Here is a 26,171-nt window from a genome sequence, read left to right on the forward strand (position 1 = left end):
ATTTAATTATTTACCTCACCCTTTTCATCCTCCTCCAAAAACAACTCATCTGATTCCTCTGACATAACAGCTCCACTATCTCAGCCGATAAGGAAAACATCACATCACCTTCACCAACATTTTGTGGCCATAAATCCCTGTTAATGTTTAAATATTTGTAGCTCCAAAGAGTACTCCTTTGCAATTAATGGGACCCTCCATTTCTATCAAACTAGGACCTCTTCTCAGTTCTTGTTCTGAGGCTTGACCCTTGATATTCACATCATAGACATTCCACAGACATCTTTTCAATTTCGCAGTCTTTTAAACAGAATCATCATACACTTTTCTTGCACTAACATCTCAATAAAAGATGTTGTGTGGGGCACTGATCTTATGATGAAGTATAGCATGATGTTAAGTTACATGAAAAAATAGTTAAAATTAAAAGAACAACACAGAATAGCAAGAATAAAGTTGAACGGGATGCTTGGTAGTGCACAAAAAATGCTGCATTTGTATGTGAGAATTGCCCCAGACTCCATCACATAAGAGTTGTTTCACTCACCATTACTGTAAATAACAGATATAAAATTACGCATAAAATTATTAAGTAATACATGTTTAATGTAAAAATATTCATTGGATATTTATGTCTTGTGTTATGGTGATCTTAATAGTGCTCAAAGGAATTGAAAGAATAAGGAGGAACTTAAAATTTCACGACAGGAGGTATTACAAATAGTTGGCATCATTCGAGGCATGTGGAGGTTGGGAAAGGGCAATCAATCAGTTCAAGTTGGGGTGATGAGGAGCTAATGTAATTAAAATGTTTTTGTATGTGTATAACTGTAATTGTCATCGAGTGAGGTTTAAAATATATGAAGGGATATAAATGTTTAGTTAAAATAAATGTACATCTAGTTCTGTCAAAGCATTAAGCTGGTTTGCATTGGCTCTAACAAGCATGTCAATTCCACTGGGAACGATGTACAGTGCGCAGACTTCGGGGATTCATTCAAACATAGAATTGTAGAGGCTGCTTTGAGATCCAATTTTGACAGATCCTACATCATTTTGGCTGATGTTGGGTGCAGAGTGACACAGGCATTGTTGCAGTACATACTGTTGGGTACCAGACTTAATCACCGTGAGATATGCAGCTGGAAAGGGTAGAGAACTCCAGGTGCTGTGAACAATTTGTTATTATAAAAGTTAAGCACAATGATGAAACATGTGTAATGGGCTGATATAAATTATTCAAATAAGTGAAAAGTGAGTGTCAACAATAATTTGCAGAAAGGTACACTGTTGCATAAAAGACCTTCCATGATAATTTGTAAAGTTACTGCTTCATTGTGCTAAGGTATGCAGAGTCACTCAATTTTTAATCTATAGGATAGTATATTTATAAGTACTGGATCATTCTATATTTACTACTATTGCTTCATTTAGCACTTCAATCTACATACACTACTGGTCACACAAATAGAAAGTATGCTAACATCAATGGTATAATATGTGGTACTGAATGTGTCATCAAATAAATCAAATGTAGCATTGAGTGGAGATTCTGTATTATGATGAGACTAGAGAGAAAACATTATGCTGCCATTAAGAGTTATTGGTAAAACTGGGGAAATAAGTAAATGTTCCACTGCTGCAGTAAGGCTACTAAACATAAACAATAAAAGACACTCTTTAACAAGTGTTGTATGAAAGACCAGTGTAGCAAAGGAGCATAAGAGCATAACCATTAGTTTGAACTGCTGAAGGACATTACTTTGGTTCTCTTTTGGTAAATGCATTTAATATGGCATTACTATAGGAAACAGTTGATGTTGCTAAGTATATGGGTGTAGCCTGGTAAATGGTAATGGTTCCACCGAGCTTGGCATGACGAGGGCCTATGGCGAAAGAATGGATTAGCATGAGTGAGCATCTAGTCTTAAATAGTAGGCACTTTCGTGTAAAAGACAGGAGGGCAGATAAAAGGTACATATGTACATAGCAGTTCTGTTTGGAAATGCCGAGGCTGTGACTAGAACAAACACCCTAATAACTTAGTATGAGTCGAGAGATACTGAGGCAGTAATCCAAAGAGTTATGTGTCTGTCAAAGGAATGCAATGCTGAAACTTCCTGGCAGATTCAAACTGTGTGCCCGACCGAGACTCGAACTCGGGACCTTTGCCTTTCGCGGGCAAGTGCTCTACCATCTGAGCTACTGAAGCACGACTCACGGCCAGTACTCACAGCTTTACTTCTGCCAGTATAAAGTTGTGAGTACCGGCCGTAAGTCGTGCTTCGGTAGCTCAGATGGTAGAGCACCTGCCCGCGAAAGGCAAAGGTCCCGAGTTCGAGTCTCGGTCGGGCACACAGTTTTAATCTGCCAGGAAGTTTCATATCAGCGCACACTCCGCTGCAGAGTGAAAATCTCATTCTGGAATGCAATGCTATATACACAGGCAGTAACTGTGTTTCAAGTAAAAAATCTAAATTAATTGTAGAACTATTATTGTAGTAATGGGATCCAATTCCATTTACATATACATCTACATTTACATTTTCAGCCTGTTTTCATTCCATTTCCTCTGCACACAATCTGCCAAAGTTTTGTACAATGTGTATTATCTGGTAGTGAGCTGCTCCATATATGCTTAAATATTTCTAGCTACAACTGAGTATTCCGTTGGAATTAATGCAACCCTCGATTTCCTCAAATTAGGACCTGTTCTCGCCCCTTGCTCTAGGGACTGACCCATGATATTCACATCATAGACATTTGACGGACATCTTTTCAACTTCACAATTTTTTACAAAAATATTCATCATACACTTCTCTTGCACTAACTTTTGTGTCCTTCTGTTAAGTGCTTTCACCACCTTAAACTATTTATTCTGCCACAATTTCAGTAACAGCAATTTTAAAATTTTCAAATATGATCTCCAATCATAAAACTGTATTCCATTTCCTTCTTTATGTACTACTCAGCATTAATTTTGTGATCCAGCTGTTCTCTTTGTCTGGCTTATAACTGTCATTGACCTTTTATCATAATCTAAAATGATTGGCTAGCCATCCACTATAGAAATGAAAGCTTTGATTTTCTCTTGTGACACATCTAATCCAGCATTATCACAATGCTCACCCATTACTTTATTCTCTAAAATCTCCTCCTGACTTCCCTCTGACAATGAATGAATTACATCTGTCAACGCAAAACCAACCTTAATCTACATCGGTCAATACAACATATGAACCACTGCCACTTCCTTCTTGAACATCCATTGACGCATCCACTGAGCTACAACCGACATTGCAGTGATTACTGCTGTTGGATTATATATCAACTGAGATGAGATTACGTCAATCTCTGCCAAGGTTGTATCAGCTTCTAGTCTTGAAACTGATACCAATATTGTTTTTCAATATTTTCTACCAATAGCCTCATCATACCCTGAATTAAATAAATCTTTTACTCCGATTTTCTTGTCATTTTATACATCTTTATCTTTTCCATGTATTTCTCTTTCCTTGCTATTACTCTGCATCTGATTTGTCCCTACTTTCTTGTCATCCCATTATTTCAACCTTGCTTTGTAACTCACCATATATTTTCAGATTTGCTACCTATCTTTTCCTTCACCATGCTGGTTTAGATTGACATCTCTGGACCTGAGATGCAGAGAAATCTAGTTTAGGTAAATTTGGAGAGGATATGGAGGCCAACAGGAACGGGAAACAACTCTTGGATTTCTGTGCCAGTATGGGCTTAGTAATCACAAACTCCTTTTTTAAACATAAGAACATTCACCGGTATACTTGGGAAGACAGGGGAACCAGATCTGTCATTGACTATATATTAACAGAGTAGGAATTCAGGAAGGCTGTGAGGGACACACGTGTATTCAGGGGATTCTTTGATGACACTGATCATTATTTAATCTGCAGCGAAATTGGTATTGTGAGGCCGAAAGTGCAGGTCAGGTCCATATGTAGGAGGATAAGAGTGGAGAAACTTCAGGATAAGGAAATCAGGCACAATACATAACAATGATCTCAAAAAGGTACCAGTTGGTTGAATGTAGTCAATTACAGTCATTGGAAAAGGAGTGGACAAGGTACAGGGACACAATACTAGAAGTGGCTAAAGAATGTCTTGGAACAGTAGTGTGTAAAGGTAGGATGAAGCAAACAGCTTGGTGGAATGATACAGTCAAGGCAGCCTGTAAAAGGAAAAAGAAGGCATATCAAAAATGGCTACATACTAGAACTCAGGTAGACAGAGAAAGTTATGTTGAAGAAAGAAACAAAGCCGAACAGATAATTACAGCATCCAAGAAGAAATCGTGGGAAGACTTTGGAAACAGGTTTGAGACTATGGGTCAAGCTGCTGGAAAACCATTCTGGAGTGTAATTAGCCGTCTTCGAAAGGGAAGTAAGAAGGAAATGTCAAGTATTTTGGACAGATCAGGAAAACTGCTGGTGAATCCTGTGGATTCCTTGGGCAGATGGAGGGAATATTTTGAAGAGTTGCTCAATGTAGGTGAAAATACGATCAGTAATGTTTCAGGTTTTGATGTACAATGAGGTAGGAATGAGGATGGAAATAGGATCACATTTGAGGAAGTGGTGAAAATGGTCAATCGATTGCAGTGCAATAAAGTAGCTGGGGTGGATGAAATTAAGTCAGAACTCATCAAATACAGTGGAATGTCAGGTCTTAAATGACTACACAGGATAACTGAAATGGCCTGGGAGTTAGGACAGGTTCCATCAGACTGGACAAAAGCAGTAATCACACCAATCTTTAAACATGGAAACAGAAAGGATTGTAACAACTACAGAGGTATCTCTTTAGTCAGCATTGTGGGTAAAATATTCTCAGGTACTGTTGAAAGGAAAGTGCGAGTATTAGTTGAGGACCAATTGGATGAAAATCAGTGTGGGTTTAGGCCTCTTAGAGGTTGTCAGGACCAGATCTTTAACTTACCGCAAATAATGGAGAATTGTTATGAGTGGAACAGGGAATTGTATCTATGCTTTATAGATTTAGAAAAGGCATATGACTGGGTTCCTAGGATGAAGTTATTGTCTGTTCTATGAGATTATGGAATAGGAGGCAAACTTTTGCAAGCAATTAAGGGTCTTTACATGGATAGTCAGGCAGCAGTTAGAGTTGATGGTAAATTGAGTTCATGGTTCAGAGTAGTTTCAGAGGTAAGACAAGGCTGCAACCTGTCTCCACTGTTGTTCATATTATATATGGATCATATGTTGAAAACAATAGACTGGCTGGGTGAGGTTAAGATAGGTGAACACAAAATAAGCAGTCTTGCATATGCGGATGACTTAGTTGTGATGGCAGATTTGACTGAAAGTTTGCAAAGTAATATTTCAGAGCTAGATCAGAAATGTAAGGACTATGGTATGAAGATTAGCATCTCCAAAACGAAAGTAATGTCAGTGGGAAAGAGATATAAAGGGACTGAGTGCCAAATAGGAGGAACTAAGTTAGAACAGGTGGATAGTTTCAAGTACTTAGGATGCATATTCTCACAGGATGGAAACATAGTGAAAGAACTGGAAGCAAGGTGTAGCAGAGCTAATGCAGTAAGTGCTCAGCTACGTTCTACTCTCTTCTGCAAGAAGGAAGTTGGTACCAAGACTAAGTTATCTGTGCACCGTTCAATCTTTTGACCAACTTTGTTGTATGGGAGTGAAAGCTGGGTGGATTCAGGGTACCTTATGAATAAGGTTGACGTTACGGATATGAAATTAGCTAGGATAATTGCAGGTACTAGTAGATGGGAACAATGGCAGGAGGGTGTCCACAATGAGGAAATCAAAGAAAAACTGGGAATGAACTCTACAGATGTAGCAGTCAGGGCGAATAGGCTTAGATGGTGGGGTCATATTACACGCATGGGAGAAGCAAGATTACCCAAGAGACTCATGGGTTCAGCAGTAGAGGGTAGGAGGAGTCGGGGCAGACCAAGGAGAAGGTACCTGGATTCGGTTAAGAATGATTTTGAAGTAATAGGGTTAACATCAGAAGAGGCATCAATGTTAGCACGGAATAGGGGATCATGGAGGAATTTTATAAGGGGGACTATGCTCCAGACTGAACGCTGAAAGGTATAATCAGTCTTAAATGATTATGATGATGATGATGCTACCCATCTTGTCCTTTACCATGCTGTTTTAAATTGACATCTCTGGACTTGAGATGCAGATAAATCTAGTTTTCTGCTCTACTATTGTGGTTATGTTGTCCTTGCATTGCTGGTTGTTTAGACCTTTACTCTTTGTCTTGATGTCTAAAATTTCTTCCTCATTGTTCCCCCTTTATTAATTATTTCCATTATTACTGACACTCCTGTGAAATATATTGTATTGATTCCTTTTGTTCTAATTAAAATATACATTGTAGTTCCCATTCCCTTGCCTGCTGGTGAAACCCTGTGGTTTCCAGTTTCACTAAAAATTCCAAGAATTTAGCTACTGGGTTGGTTGGGCTGTGTATTAAGTCCCATTGCATCGATTCTGGAAATTGTCACTTGAGCATTCTAATTTCATTTAGAACATCCAGCAGTCAAGCATTGTGCATGGGTTTAGCTACTTCACATACACAAAACTTTCTCATTTATGTTTTGCTATGTCTGTAAATTGGTCCATTTAAGAACTTGTTCTGAAGTTTCATCTGTTTTGCCTCACTCCAGGATTTATTTACAAAACATTTTTCAAATTCCTCATATTAGCTAAACAAGTCATTGAACAGTTTTTCCCACTGTTGCACATTTCTTTCTAACTGCTTTTCCACTAGTTTTCTTTTTCACACATCAGAAATTCCTGGAGTGCAGCTGTCTTTACATGCTACAAGAAGATCTGTCAGATGGCACTTTCCATTGTTAGGAAAGCATATTTCAGATCCTGGTCCACCACGTGGTGCATTTATTAACGTGGCGACCTGATCCGTCACTAATACATCTACTTTCAAATTCGTCTCCTCCAAACCCCACTGAATTTTTTCCAATGACCATTTTGCAATTTACAGTCCTTTCAGACACATTCTGAATCACATCTTGTGTTTTCTGCAAAAGTGTATTCTGCATTAGAAAACAGTAATTAACACCACCCCTCAATGGTCATGCATCTTTTCCACATTTAGGTCCCTTGATCTTTTTAACATCATTTATTTTCTCATCCACGCAGCCTTCTTCATTGGGAATTTTGTCAATTTTGGTTCTGATTTGATTTAACTTACACTAAATCATAACATCTACATTGATTTTAATTTATGCCGATTCTAGATCTGCTGTTGATGACGACGCTGAAGCTCTCATGGTTGTAGCTGATTTCTGCACTGTTGATCTCTGATGCTGAAGCTCATGACACTTATTCAATGTACTTTCATAGTGCCATCATCTTCCCTCCTCCACTGCTTAATATCACTAGCAACTCTGTGTACTACTACTGCTGAATCTTTCTAAGCTCGATGCCCCTATTCAAAATTGTCTACACCTCTCAGGACAGAGACAACACATTCTTGATTGTAAATTCAGAACTAAATAAATTTAAGACCACATTCCGGACAAGAAAGACCCCATTCATGACTTAACTGTATGGCCCAAGGCACGACTCTGTTAGTCAAAATCTTTTCTCGTAGGTTTTTCAGGGTTGTGGCATACACAGCATTCTTAACACCTTAATGTGATAGAGGCCAATCAGTCCACTGCACTGGTAATCTTGCCATCAAACGATTGAGGGCAGACACACAATGTGAGTTAAACATTATTACATGCAACATATCAGAAAAATTTGCAGTAATAACATACGCTATGCCCCGGAATTATGTTTAATGTAACTGGTTAATTCAGAAAGACATGGCTTCGAGCTGAATTGTGGTCCTTAATGAAGCAAAGCAGTGAGTCATTTAGTAAGAATGTCCCATTTTCAACAAAACTGGCAGCATGTGAGTGATGGTAGTCTTCACTTAATACACTTAAAATGGTAAGTGTGTTTATACACCAGGTCTTCTAACCCCACTCTCAGCTGCATAAACTAAAGTCCATATAAAGTGCAATACATGCACATGCTCTGTCAGCCAAATCTATAAACTCAAGTCTCTGTTCATAATCTCTGAGTTGGCTGGACTCCCAATCATAAAAAATATGAGTTTATGATGGTCACAATCAAATATTCAATCTCATGTCATAAAAACTAAACCAGCCCTCTCTGTCTGATGGCCATAACATAACTTTTGTTTGCATTTTCCAGCAGCTACCAACACAACATCTCCCCCCACTATGACCACCAAAGTCACCAAAGATAACTAATAGGGTGTCTATTGGATCCCTACCAAATAATGCACAATTGCAACACTTTGATAGATTTCGTGCATTTGACATAGAGTGAAAACAACCTGTAAATGTAAATGGAATTGGACCCCATTCCTGCACTAGTAATTCTATAACTAATTTATGTATGTTACATGAAACAGTATTTGATACCATGTCTAATCATACTAATTATTACTCCTTTAAGCACAGATGTATGCTTTTTATAGGCAACAATGAGTATTTTTCACACATCAATCAAATAGTGTCGGTAACATCAACATGTCAAATTAATTTGACATATGATTATTTACATACCGCTTCCTATATAAGTGTGGTGTCTGTAGTATTTTTCTTGTATGAGGCGATTGATATAAACACTTATCATCGTAGCATATTAAATAATAACAATAATGAAATTTCTGTCGTTACTGTTTATAATGACTGCTGCACAATGCTATTATATGATATTATGGCTACCTTGTAGATCTGCCTTATTTGTTATGTATAATGTGTAAATTCCTACAGTATAGAGTCTAGTTATGTTTGTAGTTACAGTTGGTGCTTGTGAACATAGGATTGCATTAGTTGGTTGACACATAACCGTTACGTTTACTGTATGAATATTTCTAATCTCATTCTAAGTTATTCGAGTTTTTGTTCTGTTCAGAGCCCTGGTGTTTCCAAACAACACTGCTTTGGATATTTGTAGCTGTTAGCCAGCCTGTTGGCTTTTACATGTAAATGCCTATCACTTAAGGCCAGATTCTAACTCCTCCTAATCCATTCTTAGTCAATAGGCCCTTGTCTTGTTGAGCTCGGTTGAATCCATTACCGTTTGCCCACCCTTTGTTGAAATACATTGCAGAGTCAACAGTTTTCTATACTAAATCAATGTTGAACACATTTCCGGAAAGGGAAAGATCCCTGGCATCCTTCTGCAGTTCAAACTAATGGTTATGCTCCTTTGCTGCTCTGGTTTTCCCCAGATAAATCTTAACGACATCGTAATTTATTCTCTCTAGCCTCACCATGTTACAAAATCTCCACTTAATGCTACATTTGATTTCTTAGATGACACATTCAGTACCACTTAGCATACCATTGATGCAGAATTTCTGTCTGTCTCTGAACAGTAGTGTAAACAGCTTGAAGGGGTGACTGAAGCATTACTACTAACTATAGAATGATCCAGTACTTATAAATACATTATCCTACAGAATTAAACTTGCATACTTTTACACAAAGACATAGCAATTTTAATATTATGATGAAATGTTTTTTTATGCAATGGTGTTCCTCTATGCAAATGACTGTTGACTCTCAGCATTCCCTTACTTGCATAATCTATACCAGCCCACTGTGTTACGTCACATCACATATTTCATTGCAGCACCTGGTGCTGCTCTGCCTACTCTATCCAGTTGCACATCTCATGGTGATGAGTCTGGTACCCAACTCTAAGTATTGCAACCATGCGTGTGTCACTCTGCACCCATCATCAGCAAAGATGACGTAAAATGTGTCAACATTGGATCACAGAGCAGCCTCCAAAATATTAAGTCTGTAGGAATATCCAAATTCGTGCTTTACACACGATGCCCAGTGGAATTGACACATACAAAAAGAGGCAATGCAACGACCTAATATGTTGACAGAATTGGATGTTCATTTATTTTAAGCAACCATTTATATCTGTTGGAAAATTTTAAAACTAAAAAAATGACAATTACTATTACACTCACACAAAACCAAGTGAATTACGTTAGCTTTTTACTATCCCTATGTGTACTGATTGATCCCTTTCTGTTTGCCAAACTCCACACACCTCAAATTATGCCGACTATTTGTATTACCTTGTGGTGCGAATTTATAAGTGCCTCCTTATTCTTTACGGTCCTGTTAGCACTATCAAGATCACCACAACACAAAATGTAAGTATCCCATGAATGTTTTTATATTAAGCATGTAATACGTAACAACTGCATGTATAATTATATATACCTTATGCACTGTTAAATGAGTGAAACAGCTCATCCCTAATTGAGTCTGGGATAGTTGTAACATGCAAATGTGTTGTTTTCTGTTTGCTCCCAAGCTTCCTGTTGAGTTTTATTCTTCATTTATTTATTTATTCATTTATTTATTGTTCTGTGGGACCAAATTAAGGAGAAGTCTCCATGGTCATGGAACGAGTCAATACATGAAATTATAACATGATATTAGAAACAGATAAAATGAAATATAAAAAAAACATATTCAGGTGACAAGTCGTAAGTTTAAATAAAGAAAATCAACAATGTAACAGTGGAATTTGCTTAATTTTTTAGCTCTTCCAGGAGCTCCTCGACAGAATAGGAGTGAGCCATGAGGAAACTCTTCAGTTTAGACTGAAAAGAGTTTGGGCTACTGCAAAGATTTTTCAGTTCTTGTGGTAGCTTATTGAAAATGGATGCAGCAGAATACTGCACTCCTTTCTGCACAAGAGTCAAGGAAGTGCATTCCACATGCAGATTGGCTTTCTGTCTAGTATTAACTGAGTGAAAGCTGCTAACTCTAGGGAATAGGCTAATATTGCTAACAACAAACGACATTAAAGAAAATGTATACTGTGAGGGCAATGTCAGAATTCCCAGACTACTAAATAGGGGTCGACAAGAGGTTCTCGAACTTACACCACATATAGCTCGAACAGCCTGTTTCTGAGCCAAAAATACCCTTTTTGAATCTGAAGAATTACCCCCAAAAATAATACCATATAACATAAGTGTATGAAAATATGCGAAGTAGACTACTTTTCATGTTGAAGTGTCACTTATTTCAGATACTGTTCTAATGGTAAATAAAGCAGCATTTAGTTTCTGAACAAGATCCTGGACATGGGCTTTCTACAACAGCTTACTATCTATCCGAACGCCTAGGAACCTGAACTGTTCCATCTCGCTTATAGTATGTCCATTCTGTCTGATCAAAATATCAGTTCTTGTTGAGTTGTGAGTTAGAAACTGTAAAAACTGAGTCTCACTGTGATTTAGCATCAAATTATTTTTTTACAAGCCACAAACTTATTTCATGAACTACATTATTTGGTACTGTTTCAATATTACACACAAGATCCTTCACTATCAAGCTGGTGTCATCAGCAAACAGAAATATTTTTGAATCACCTGTAATACTAGAAGGTGTATCATTTATATAAATAAGAAACAGCACTGGCCCCAGCACCGACCCTTGGGGAACGCCCCACTTAACAGTGCCCCATTGGGACTGAACATCACTACCACTGTCAATATTGTGGAGAATTATCTTCTGCTTTCTGTTCTTAAAGTAAGAGGCAAACCAATTGTAAGCTACTTCCCTTACTCCATAATGGTCCAACTTCTGCAGTAATATTTTGTGGTCAACACAGTCAAAAGCCTTCGTTAAATGAAAGAAAACACCTAGTGTTCACAACCTTTTATTTAATCCGTCCAAAACCTCACAGAGAAAAGAGAATTGAGCATGTTCAATTGTTAAACCATTTCTAAAACCAAACTGAACATTTGATGGCAAATTATGTGAATTTAAATGCTCCAGTAACCTTGTATATACAACCTTCTCGATAACTTCAGCAAACACCGATGGCATAGAAATAGGTCTAAAATTGTCAACATTATCAATGTCTCCCTTTTTAAAAAGTGGCTTCACTACCGAGTACTTTAATCGGTCAGGAAACCAACCACTCCTAAAGGAAAAGTTACAGATATGGCTAAGTACTGGGCTAACATACATAGAACAATACTTCAGTATTCTGCTAGATACCCCGTCATATCCATGAGAGTTCTTGGTCTTTAGTGATTTAATTATTAACTCAATCTCCCTCTTGTCAGTATCATAGGGGAGCATTTCAGGTAACAGTCTCAGAACACTTTTTTTTTAAGAGCACTATATGATTCCCTGTTGGGACTAGGTTTCTATTTAGTTCACCTGCTATATTCAAAAAGTGATTATTAAATATTGTACATATATGCGACTTATCAGTAACACGGACATTCCCACTATGCACTGATTCTATATCCTCGACCTGTCTCTGCAGACCAGCCACTTCCTTTACGACTGATCATATGGTTTTAATTTTATCCTGAGACTTAGCTATTCTATCTACATACCACATACTTTTTGCCTTTCTAATAACATTTTTAAGCGCCTTACAATACTGTTTGTAATGGGCTGCTGCATTTACATTTTGACTTTTTCTAACATTCTGATATAATTGCCACTTTGTTCTACAAGATACTCTTATCCCTCTAGTCAGCCACCCAGGCTGCCTGTTTGTGCTAGAACCCTGCTTTGAATGTTCTAATGGAAAGCAACTTTCAAAGAGCATGAAAAAAGTCTTCAGAAAAGCATTATATTTATCGTTTACTGTATTAGTACTATAACATCTTGCCACTCTTGTTCCTTGATAAGGTTTACAAAGGTCTCTGCAGCAACTGGATCATCTTTCTGAAACAGCTGATGACCATATTTAACACGTGTTGCAGCACAAAAATCTTTTAGAGTTAAAATTTGTGCATCATGATCTGAAAGGCCATTCATCTTTTTGCTAACACCTTCTAGTAATGAGGAATGAACAAAAATGTTGTCTATGGTCGTTCTACTGTTCCCTTGCACTCTCATTGGAAATAATATGGTTTGATAAGATTATATGAATTAAGGAGGTCTAACCAGTATCCTCTTCCTTGCACAATCACTTATACAATTAATATTGAAGTCACCACATATAACTAACTTTTTGTGTTTCCTATAAAGTGAACCAAGAACTTCCTCTAGCTTTAGCAAAAATGTTGTGCAATCGGAGTCTGGGGATCTATAAATAACAACAGTTAGAAGTTTAGCTCCGTTAAATTTAACCACACCTGCACAACATTCAAACACCTTTTCAATGCAGTACTTTGAAACATCAATTGACTCAAGTGGGATGCCGTTTTTCACATACATGGGTACTCCCCCACACTGCAAAAAGCTCCTCGAAAAGCTGCCAGCCAACCTGTATCATGGTAAAGGAAGCCTCTGAATTATCTCCTTATTTAAGTATTGTTCAGATATACCAATAATTTCAGAGTCAACATATATAAGCAGTTCATTAACTTTATCTCTAATACCTTGCATATTTTGATGAAATACACTAATTCCCTCATTACTCGGATACCTAAGCTTTGTCAAAAGTGGTTCCTTTGTTAGAGAGACTTCCCTTAAGCAGCAATACCTGTCAGCTGACTTCAATCTAAAAAAAGGTGCAGCTCTAACACCCACTACTGCAGGAATTTTCCCATGAGTAATCCAAACCAACCCCACCTATGCTGTCACCTATAAGCTTTGCCAACCTCCCCTTCCCATACCTGTTGAGGTGCAGGCCATGTCCAGTGAAACCCGTCCTGCTGATAGACTCCACCGAAACGTGACCCATGCTTTCTGTCATCAGCGCACCCCCAAGTCTCATGTTATTATGCCCAACGGCTCTATTAAGATGAGGCCAATCGTGACGCTGAAACAGTTCCACGAAATGCACATTCGTGTTGCCAGTCTGAGTGGCATCTGATTTGTCCCTACTTTCTTGCCATCCTTCACAATCTCCATTTTCATTACTTCAACCTTGCTTTGTAACTCTTACAGTAGAATATCTTTGGCTTCCCTCTGACACCCATGCCTCCATCTTTGCTACCCTCCATGCTTACCTTTCTTCTGTTGCTTCATAACCTGGTTTGTGAGTAACTGAATCCACTTTCCCTTCTTCCCCTTTTTTCCCATCTCTCCTCCCTGATGAAGGAACAAAGTTCAGTTTTGTGTATCTATCGGCTGTACTGAGCTGAGGTAAGTACTGGCCAGCTCCTCTATCTATTTGTTAGTATTTGTTTCACATCTTTATATGACATTTTCCATTAATAATTTAAACTTTTATGATGGTCATAATCAGAAAAACCAAACCAGCTCTCTCTGCCTGATGGCCATAACATAACTGGTCCTTGCATATTCCAGCAGCTGCCAAGACCACATCTCCCACCACCATGTCCACTGAAGTTACCAATGATAACTAATTGGATCTCTGTTAGATCATTACCAGATAATGCTCTTTTTGAAATACTTTGATAGGTTGCGTGCAGTTGAAATTTAGTGAAAATGACATGAAACGTAAATGTAGATGTAAATGTAAATGGAACTGGACCTCATTCCTGCACTAATAATTCTACAATTAAATTACATATGTTATGATTCCACGTCTACTGATACTAATTACTATTCCATTAAGCACAGATGTACACTTTTTATATTCAAGACTGTGTCTATATCACACTTTCAGTGAAATATTGCCAACAAAATCAATATATTAAATTAATATGATATACTATTAACTACGTACCGCTTCCTGTATAAGTGTATGTCTGTAGTAATTTTCTGGAATGACACACTCAATGTAGACACTTATCATGATGGCATATTAAATAATTTGTGCTGCTACCTGCTACTGGTGATAATGATAAATGTGCAATGCCATTATCTGATATTATGTCTACATTGTAGGGCTGCCTTATCTGTTATTTATAATGTGTAAATGCGCACAGTTCAGAGTCTAGCTATGCTTGTATATACAGTTGGTGCTTGTGTACAAAGGATTGAATTCATTGGACTGACATATAACTGTTATGCTTACTATATGAATATTTCTTGACCCATTCTAAGTTATTAGGCTATTTGTTCTGTTCAGAGCCTTGCTGTTTCCAAACAAGATAGCTTTGAACATTTGTAGCTATTAGTTGACGTTTTCGCTTTTACATGTAAGTGCGACCACTTAAGGACAGATTCTCACTCCTGCTAATCCATCCTTTCTCTATAGGCCCTCGTCATGTCAAGCTCAGTTGAACCCATTATCGGTTGGCCAGCCTTTGTCGAAATTCACTGCACACTCAACAGTTTTCTATACTAAATCATTGTTGACTGCATTTCCCAAAAGGGAACAATAACTGGCGTCCTTCTGGTATTCAAACTAAGGGTTATGATCCTTGTCTGCTCTGGTTTTTTTGTACAACTCTCGTTAAAGAGTGTCTCTTATTGTTTACAATTTATGGCCTTACTGCAGCAGCGGAAAATTTCACGGTTTCCCCAGGTCTAACAAGTAACTCATAATGGTAATGTAATGTGTTCTCTCTAGTGTCGTCATCTTACATAATATCTGCTTAATACTACCGTTGATTTATTAGATGACAAATTCAGTACCATCTAGACTACTATTGATGTTAGCATAATTTCCTTCTGTGTTGGACCAGTAGTGTGAATAGCTTGAAGTGGTGACTGAAGCATTACTACTAACTATAGAATGATCCAGTACTTATAAATACACTATCCTATAGATTTAAGCTTGCGTGCTTTTGCACAAAGACATAGCAATTTTAACATATCATGAAAGTTTTTCATGCAACGATGTCCCTTTGTGCAAATGACTGTTGACTGTGAACTTTCAAGTACATGCTTAATCTATACCAGCCCATGGTGTTTCATCATATCACATGTTTCATTGTAGCACTTCACTTTTATTATAGTCATTTGGTCAGAGCACTTTGTGTTGCTCTTCCCACTCATTCCAGTTGCACATCTCATGATGATGTGTATGCTACCCGATGCTAAGTACTGTGGCAATTCATGTATCACTCTGCACCCACCATCAGCAAAGATGATGTAGAATCTGTCAAAATTGTATCACAAAGGAGCCCCCAGGATATATTTTGTGGACATTAGCTTAAAGACACAAGACAGTAGCCATAAATTTAAAATTTACCAAAAAGATTCTTTCACTGACATTTTCATCCCAACATCCTACAATCTACAAACTTGCAGCATTCTGTCACATGATCCACTGTTTCCTTTCTATCCCTATGTCCCAAGAAATTTGACCGCAACACCATTGACAACATTTTATGCAAATAGATGAAGAAGTAAGTGAGTTCCCTACTGTCCCCAATGAAAAACACAAACAGGAAAAGAAATGGTGCAGATTACCTTTTATAGGGAAAACATCAAATAGCATAAGTAACATCTTGAAGGCAAAGGGTTTCTTGGTGTTTTTCAAGAAGAATATAATAATTACAATCCCAAAGAAACCAGGTATTGACAGATGTGAAAATTACCGAACTATCAGTTTAATAAGTCACAGCTGCAAAATACTAACACGAATTCTTTACAGATTAATGGAAAAACTGGTAGAAGCCGACCTCAGGGAAGATCAGTTTGGATTCCGTAGAAATGTTGGAACATGTGAGGTAATACTGACCTACGACTTATCTTATAAAATAGATTAAGGAAAGGCAAACCTACATTTCTAACATTTGTAGACTTAGAGAAAGCTTTTGACAATGTTGACTGGAATACTCTCTTTTAAATTCTTAAGGTGGCAGGGGTAAAATACAGGGAGCGAAAGGCTATTTACAATTTGTACAGAAACCAGATGGCAGTCGAGTGGCATGAAAGGGAAGCAGAGGTTGGGAAGGGAGTGAGACAGTGTTGAAGCCTCTCCCCGATGTTATTCAATCTGTATATTGAGCAAGCAGTAAAGGAAACAGAAGAAAAATTCGGAGTAGGTATTAAAATCCATAGAGAAGAAATAAAAACCTTGAGGTTCGCCGATGACATTGTAATTATGTCAGAAACAGCAAAGGACTTGGAAGAGCAGTTGAACGGAATGGACAGTGGGAGGATATAAGATGAACATCAACAAAAGCAAAATTAGGATAATGGAATGTAGTCGAATGAAGTCAGGCAATGCTGAGGGAATTAGATTAGGAAATGAGACACTTAAAGTAGTACATGAATTTTGCTATTTGGGGAGCAAAATAACTGATGATGGTCGAAGTAGAGAGGATATAAAATGTAGACTGGCAATGGCAAGGAAAGCGTTTCTGAAGAAGAGAAATTTGTTAACATTGAGTATAGATTTAAGTGTCAGGAAGTCGTTTCTGAATGTATGTGTATGGAGTGTAGCCATGTATGGAAGTGAAACATGGATGATAAATAATTTGGACAAGAAGAGGATAGAAGTTTTCAAAATGTGGTGCTACAGAAGAATGCTGAAGATTAGATGGGTAGATCACATAACTAATGAGGAGGTATTGAATAGACTTGGGGAGAAGAGGAGTTTGTGGCACAACTTGACAAGAAGAAGGGACCGGTTGGTAGGACATGTTCTGAGGCATCAAGGGATCACAAATTTAGCATTGGAGGGCAGCGTGGAGGGTAAAAATCATAGAGGGAGACCAAGAGATGAATACACTAAGCAGATTCAGAAGGATGTAGGTTGCAGAGAGTAATGGGAGATGAAGAAGCTTGCACAGGTTAGAGTAGCATGGAGAGCTGCATCAAACCAGTCTCAGGACTGAAGACCACAACTACATCAACAACTATGTCAATTTTCAATTATTGCTCGGCGTTTTTTGGCTTGATGCATATAAAGTAATTTCAGATTTTACAGCCAAAGAATTGACATGCAATTACAACAATCATTGTTATGCACTACTGTTTAAGAATAGTGGAGTAAGAAGTAATGGGAAATATGAGATAAGGTTAGTGGCTACAAGAAGCACAGAGTTCTGGTTACACTTGGAAATAAAGCTAAAAGCATTTGAATAAGATTTGTTAATAAAACAAGAAGTGGACTGATACCAAATTGTTATGGTATGGAAAGCTGTTTTCAGGTAAACAGGGGTTCTTGGAGACATATATATACTTTAAGATAAAGGATTCCATTTTTTGTAAACTTTATCCTATGCTGCTGAATATACAGACAGTAGTGCTTGAAAACGATGTTATGGAGCATAATCTTAGTATACGTAATAATCCCCTGGTAGTAGTACATAAACCTACTGTCAGAGTCAGGTTAGTCCTCAATATGCATACGTTGAATAATGACATAAAAATGGAATGAAACAGACCAGTCTGTATTGATGAATTACTGTCAAAATTCAAACAAGCACAGTATTTTAATTAAGTGTTAGGTTATTGTAACATAATTTGTTGATCTATTTACACCAACAATTATGATAAATAATTACAGAAAACTGAGTATAACATTTGTACTTACATTTATTTCTGGAAGATATGCACAGAGGTCACCAGCAATGGCCACCATGATGCAGTGAACAGAACACCTCATTGTATCCCAGAGTACCAAAAAAGTATCACTGAGGAAAAATTCTGGAGGCAGCTAAAATTTCCAGCGTACTGGACACATGGTTGCAGTGTAGAAGAAACTGTAATTGCACTTAAATCCATACAGAATAGAATAGAATAAAATAGAATGATTTTATTGTTGTTAGGCCATTAAGGCAATAGACAGTCATATATATAATACAATCTAATTCATGTTGCAATAGAACAAACAGAGAAGTAATGTACTGCCAGCTGTATGTTAACTGAAGAGGCTAAAAAAGTTAATCATGTATGTAGAGGATATATTACTAGTATCAAAGACATGGGATGAACATTGTAATCAGTTAACAAGAATTATGGACAGGTTTTACATTAAAAGTATTACAATTAAGCATCCTAAATCACTTTTCAGCAGAGAAGAGTGTGACATCTGGTACACATAAATGGGATAAAACCTGAACCAGAATGAATATGGGCTATCAGAGAGTGTCCGGAAGCAAAGGAATGTGTATCAATCAGCAATTGAGATTGTTTCGTGGTGAAGCAGGATTTTATAGGTGGTACATATGGGAGCAACCTGTGAACAATCCAAGGCTATTAATACTTCTTAAACAAAAAGCATTCAATAATATTAAGTTAGCGTTGCCAGAGGCACCTATTTTAGAACATCCAGAAATGGATAAGCCTTTTACATTTAGTACTGATGCATTCGAATATGGTTTTGCTTGCGAATTGTTCCAGGCAGAGTGGGATCTGACATTAGAAGACAGCAATATCTTAGCATTTCCCTACAGAACACTGAGCAAACATGAGTTAAATTATACCACAACAAAGAAAGAGTTATTGGCCATAGTATGGAGGTAAAGAAATTTCAGACTCATTCTTACTGGAATGTTGGCTATTACTTAGGAGACTCATAAGGTATTTTTCCTACAAGATTACCATCTACTCATAGATCACATTTTCAACATCACTGCAGTATCATCAGCTACCTGTGTGCCTCATAATTATGCATGCTGTCTTCAGCACTGACTGCAGCCATCCAATACTTGTGGCCACCATCTTCTTTGCAATTTTACATGTCAAAAACAACTTAACTCTCCCTTCTGTGAGTGACTTCTTCTTACTTTGTGAGCAAAGACTACTATTTATGGTTCAACAGGTCTTGTATATTTGTAACTAATGTCAGTGGTTGTCCTTGTCAGTTGGTCACTTAAAACTGTTTACATTCTTCAAAATTCCCTTCACCTGCTCTCATTCACTTACCACACTCTGTCCTGGCCATAATGGTCAACATCTGTCATGTTTGTCATGTTCCCTGGTGCTACTATGCTTCACCATACGTAACACCACCTTGTCTTTGGCGGGTTGAATGTGCTTTAGGCTAACACTGAATAGATGATCACCTGTAATAATAGTTGTGAGCTGGCCCTGCTGATCAGTTTCAACTTGACTTCTTGCAGTGCGTCTTTTCCAAAGTTTGAGTGCTTCACTGAAAGGGAGTGGGGTTTCTGCTATCTTTAGCTATGTAAATTATTTCTGATACTGACTTTACTATAAGCACTGTATTTTCTTCCAGAGACTTACACAATTACAATTCACAACTACATGACAATTACTCTTAATATGGATCTTTACTCAAAATCAACTAGTCTCTCTCATATCTTTTCTACTTCTATTGACATTCTTGAAGTTGTGTGCTTCTGTATTCTCTGGTGGTCCTGCAAAGTTCCCTCAACTGGTTGCAACTTGGGATAGTGTGCTCCATCAGCAAGTGGAGACCCACACTCACCACTCAGGCTGCAACACACAGGTAGTGGCTTATTACACTTCACTCAGTACAAAAAGAGAACTCTCATCTATATACTATTTCTACAAAGTCCTTCTAGGCTATATACAATTTTTGTATTTCATTCACATGGCCTTCCTCCATACTCTGAAGAGAATAACAGTGTATCATGGTCTCCTCTACAAAAATGTTATGGGACAGCACAGTATAGTGAGTTAGTAGTGCAAATTGTAAGTTACTACTAGCTCTTTTATTTCACAACCTCTTTCATCGGTGAATACTTACGACAAGCAGCATACCAAATGGTGAGAAAGCATGGCCTGGCATACAGCTGTTGCCTTTGCAATACATGTGGTGCCACCCTTATTTTCCCCCTCCCAATGCCTACATGCATATAGCAACCATTGCTGGTGCTGCCATCATAAACTGTGTTTTGTCAATGTGGTTTGTTATTGTCAAGTTCAAATGATCGTAGGAAAGCTGCACCTGCTGAACACCTCAATACCTCATGGTTCAAGCCCCTAGTCTGACGCCACAATGCAGTAGAAGCTATAATAACGTTTGTCGTTATTAGTAAACCTTCGTACTTGGTAAATAAGGCCTGAATATGCATTTTAGTATCTACATCTACATGGATACTCTGCAAATCACATTTAAGTGCCTGGCAGAGGGTTCATTGAACCACCTTCACAATTCTCTATTATTCCAATTTCGTATAGCGCACAGAAAGAATGAACACCTATATCATTCTGTACGAGCTCTGATTTCTCTTATTTTATCATGGTGATCATTCTGCCCTATGTAAGTCAGCATCAACAAAATATTTTTGCATTTGGAGGAGAAAGTTGGTGATTGGAATTTCGTGAGAAGATTCCATCGCAACAAAGAACGCCGTTCTTTTAATGATTTCCAGCCCATTTTTGTGACCCTCTCCCCCATATTTTGATAATACAAAACGTGCTGCCTTTCTTTGAATTTTTTCGATGTACTCCGTCAGTCCTACCTGGTAAGCATGCCACACCGCACAGCAGTATTCTAAAAGAGGATGGACAAGTGTAGTGTAGGCAGCCTCCATAGTAGGGCTGTTACATTTTCTTAGTGTCCTGCCATTAAAACGCAGCCTTTGGTTAGCCTTCCCTACAACATTTTCTATGTGTTCTTTCCAATTTGTTTGTAATTGTAATACCTAGGTATTTAGTTGAAATTACAGCTTTTTATTATTTTTATTACAAGTTATCTTCATTTATCCCATGAGGTAATTATTCAAGATTTCATAGTAATAAAATGTGATATGCTTCAGTGGTTCATGGGCATTGCATTGGATAATGTTGTGAAAGCTGCACAATATTTCAACAAGACAGCCACTCGTTAACTTCAGGTCTTTACTGACATTCTGCTGTAGCTGCTCAACAATATGTCACTGCCACACTACAAAATGGCAGACATCGATTGGTGGGGTTATAATGTCACCATAAACAAATCACAGAGGACTTTGACATCCAAAGCCCCCTGTCAGAAAAACAAGCCATGGTCCTTGCATGCACAATACAGGAAATGTGCAGCAACAAATCAGTGTTCAATGTCTGCTCTTATAATGAGCTGAACCTGTGTAAAACTTTTAGCTGTATTCCATGGAGGACTTTCTCCATAATTTCTACTATTTAACTTTAGCAGTTCAGCGCACAGTATACGCTTATAATTTTAATGTAATGCAACTTTACCTTTTCTGAAGAAGATACCCTTAGTGGTATTGTATTGAAACCTGGTCGAGGCTTATTGCAGTAAACTTCAAGCAACCAGTTGCTTGTATACATCATTTACTGGGTGTGGAGGTCATGGGGGCAAAAATGTGTTTGTTTTAATGATTGCCACCCCAATTTGCGTATCATACCTGGAGCACACTCTCCTCTATTTTGAGATAATACAAATTGAGCTGCACTTCTTTGAACTTTTTCAGTGTTCTCTGCAAATCCTATCTGATGCAGATCGCATGTCATGCTACAGCACTCCAGAAGAAGGCAGACAAGCATAGTGTTGGCAGTCTCTTTAGTAGATCTGTCCCATTTTGTAAGTGTTTTGCCAATAAATCACCGTCTCTGGTTCATTTTCCCCAGGAAATTATCAATATGATCATTCCCCTTTAAGTTCCTCAGGCTTTATCTTTGTGTTATATATTGTGTAACCAAAATTTAGTAGATTACTTTCAGTTCTCATGTGGATGACTACACACTTTTCAGTATTTAAAATGAATTGTCACCCTTCAAACCCCACATATATCTTGTCGAATTCATTTTGCATTTGGTTTTGATCATCTGATGACTTAACAAGATGGTAAATAACAGCATCATTTGCAAACAATTCAAGGGATCTGCTCAGATGGTCTCCTACATCATTTATATACTTTATGAATAGCAGAGGGCCTATATCACTTCCTTGAGGAATGCCAGATATCACTTCCATTTTACTCGAACCCTTTCTATCAGTCACTATGAACTGTGAGCTTCCTGACAGGAAATCACTAGTCCAGCCACACAATGGAGGCAATACTCTGTAGGCACTTAATCTGATTAGAAGTCAGTTGTGAGGAGTGGTGTCAAAAGCCTCCTGGAATTCTAAAGAAATGGAATCAATTTCACATCCACTGTTGATAGCACTCACTACTGTGAATCAAGAGTAAGCTGTCTAATTAGAGTGATCTTTTCTTAATCCATATTCACTATTTGTCAATAAATAACTTTATTCGAGGTAATTCATAGTAATTGAACACAGTATATGTTCCAAAATCCCACAGCAAATTGATTTTAATGTTATGGGTTTGTAAATCAGCAGATTACTCCTATTCCTTTATTATGTATTGGTGTGACCTATGCAACTTTCCGGCCTTTAGGACTGATCTTTCGAAAAGTGAGCACTTGTATCCAGTTGCTAAGTAAGGAATTAATGTATTAGCATACTTGGAAATGAACCTAACCGATATACTATCTGGACCACATGCCTCACTTTTATTAAGTGATTTAAGGTGCTTCCCAACATCAAGGATATCTACTTCTCAATTTGCCATGACATTTCCTCATAATTTTTAAGTCATGTCTGTCTAGAAAGTGTGTGGAACCAAAAATGCATGTGGCCACTCTGTCCTAGGAGGGAGAGAGGAGAAGGATGTACAAGATGGCCAGCTAGTATGGGCTACCAGAAGTAATTCATTAACACTTCATTGACAACATTAAGTTTTCTTTCATGCCCTGAAGCTGCGAGATGCTACAAGCAAAAGTTCCCACAGTTCCAACATGCCAATGCAACCTGTCCTTCAAGACAGAAGCAGTTAATTCCATCAGCTCTCTGCTGAATGCACTAGCATGCCACACCATGCATTTAACGAATATAAAACATAAGAAGCAAGTCACTTTTGTGGTTGTTGGAACATCTTGGAGAGGAGGGCACAGTGTAGATGCTCTCTTGAGCCTCAGCCTTCAAACAAAGTAGTTTGCGTGTGCTCTCTACCTTTGGCCCAGTTCATCCTGACCAGCCACACAATCATGAACCACCACTTCCCACATTTCCTATTCCATTTGTTTCATGCTGCACCTTGACAGGCTGCTAAGGTGAGCATTTCTCTGAGTACCAAGAATGTATTAAATTTCAGTGAGTTTCATTCTTTAATTTTGTAAATCTCTCCTCTCAAGCCCCCTCTCATATCCTGACCAGAATGCTCCTCTTTTATGCCTGCACAGAGGTGTCCAAATATGTCTAAATGTCTGTGGAGCAATAAGTGCCCCCTCTTCCTCAAGATCCACAACCAGAGAATGTAGCTGGATGTTGGCACTGGGGTCTGGAGCAAAGTTGACTTTCTAACTCATCCGAAAAATCCTCTTTTGTTCAGATGGGAACCTTGTGCAGGCAAGTCCATTCCATGAATGTAACAGTCCTTAAACAATTGCCTCACAAATGCTGCTTTATGACAAGGTGCTTTGTCATGCTGATACAAACAATCATTGTCTCTGAACTTTTCTTCTACTTTACGAAGTACACGGCTCTGTAAAATGTGTTCATATCCTTCAGCATTTAGCATTTTTTTAAGCACAATAATGGGACGACACCCTAATCACAAGAAACGTCCCGATGTCATAACACTGACTCCTCCATACTTCTCTGTTGGTCCTACATTTCATGGTGGGTAACATTCTCCAGTCATTCAACAGATCTAAACTGTAAGTCCAGATCCCTGGTTTACAGTAATGTCACTCTATACACTGTATCAAGTGTTATCAGGAGCTGCTAAACTATTGTACCCCATTATTTTTAACTCCCTACACGCAAGTCATTGAGCTATCTGTGCTGCTGGTAGCACTTTGGAACTTACAACCTAATTCTTTGGTTACTTTCATACAATGTTTTTACAACCACTCTCCACAGTGCTCAAAATTCCCCATCCATCATTACATGAAGTCTGCCTGGTATTGGCTTAGCTGTGGTTGATCCTCCACATGTCCACTTAACAAAAACTCACCTACAGTTGGCTTGGGGGGCATCTTTAGAAGGGTTGAAGTGCCCCTAATGGACTTGTAACTCAGGTGATGTCAAATGACTAGTCCATGTTGGAAGTCTCTGTGATCTCCCCTTGTGAAGAATTCTGCCTCCGATTGTGCTGCGGCACCCAACAGTAACATAGCTGATCAGCGTAATTACTCACCTGGTCAGTGACATGTGGAGTTGCTGCCAACATCAGTACTGACAACCTTTTGACTTGAAGATCACAGTCCGCTTGGTGTCTTATGTAAAAACAGTCAGTACACCAGGTGGAGCATTGGCAGCCACAGCCATAGCTCTGTATAACAATACATGAATACCAGAATGAGATTTTCACTCTGCAGCGGAATGTGCACTGATATGAAACTTCCTGGCAGATTGTGTGCCCGGCCGAGACTCAAACTCGGGACCTTTGCCTTTTGCAGGCAAGTGCTCTACCATCTGAGCTACCGAAGCACGACTCACGCCCGGTACTCACAGCCTTACTTCTGCCAGTATCTCGTCTCCTACCTTCCAAACTTTACAGAAGCACTTCTGCGAACCTTGCAGAACTAGCACTCCTGAAAGAAAGGATATAGTGGAGACATGGCTTAGCCACAACCTGGTGGATGTTTCCAGAATGAGATTTTCACTCTGCAGCTGAGTGTGCGCTGATATGAAACTTCCTGGCAGATTAAAACTGTGTGTCCGACCGAGACTCGAACTCGGGATCTTTGCCTTTCGCGGGCAAGTGCTCTACCATCTGAGCTGCTAGTTCTGCAAGGTTCGCAGAAGAGCTTCTGTAAAGTTTGGAAGGTAGGAGACGAGATACTGGCAGAAGTAAAGCTGTGAGTACCGGGCGTGAGTCGTGCTTCGGTAGCTCAGATGGTAGAGCACTTGCCCGCGAAAGGTATAGGTCCCGAGTTCGAGTCTTGGTCGGGCACACAGTTTTAATCTGTCAGGAAGTTTGAATACATGAATATTTTAGAACAAAGCCAGCAGAAATCACAAGATTGTCACGTAAGCACCAGAAGGAAGGTAATACAAGCAATAGAGGCAATAGGCAAATAAGTGATCAGCATTCGAGGGATGTTCAATAAGAAAATTTCATGCTGGTCTGGCCTTGAATCTTGAACACTTGTTTTATCCAGTTCTCTACACTAGTCTATCCTGTGTAACCCTCTGTATTACTACATCTACATACATATTCCGCAGACCACTGAAGTGCATGGCAGAGGGACTCACTATGCACTACAGGTCAATATTCCTTCCCATTTCATTCATGTATGTAGTGCCATTATTAGTCTATAATTAGTGCTATAATTATTCTAGTCCTGTCTTTGCAGCCCCTAGAGGACTGATACATTAGGAGGGGGGGG

General features: G+C 38.4%; 1 protein-coding gene across 6 annotated transcripts in view; it reads right to left on the minus strand.

The window, feature by feature from the left end:
• LOC126293336 (alpha-(1,6)-fucosyltransferase-like) overlaps positions 1-26,171 on the minus strand; it is a 230,171-nt gene that overhangs the window by 143,768 nt on the left and 60,232 nt on the right. For 2 of the 6 annotated variants that reach the window (XR_007552271.1, XM_049986528.1), the window contains 2 exons: positions 24,977-25,111; positions 20,044-20,297 (listed from right to left, as the gene is read on the minus strand). The exons of 3 other annotated variants lie outside the window; for them this stretch is intronic. Coding sequence is in view for 2 of the 3 variants with exons in the window: in XM_049986528.1 (XP_049842485.1) it covers positions 20,286-20,297; positions 24,977-25,111 (147 nt within the window). In the remaining variant the exon portion in view is untranslated. Of the gene's footprint in view, positions 1-20,043; positions 20,298-24,976; positions 25,112-26,171 lie in introns of those variants that run through there. One more of the 6 variants, XM_049986529.1, reaches the window with a different exon arrangement.

This window comes from Schistocerca gregaria, chromosome 10 (genome assembly GCF_023897955.1).
Source record: "Schistocerca gregaria isolate iqSchGreg1 chromosome 10, iqSchGreg1.2, whole genome shotgun sequence".
Classification (NCBI taxonomy): domain Eukaryota; kingdom Metazoa; phylum Arthropoda; class Insecta; order Orthoptera; family Acrididae; genus Schistocerca; species Schistocerca gregaria.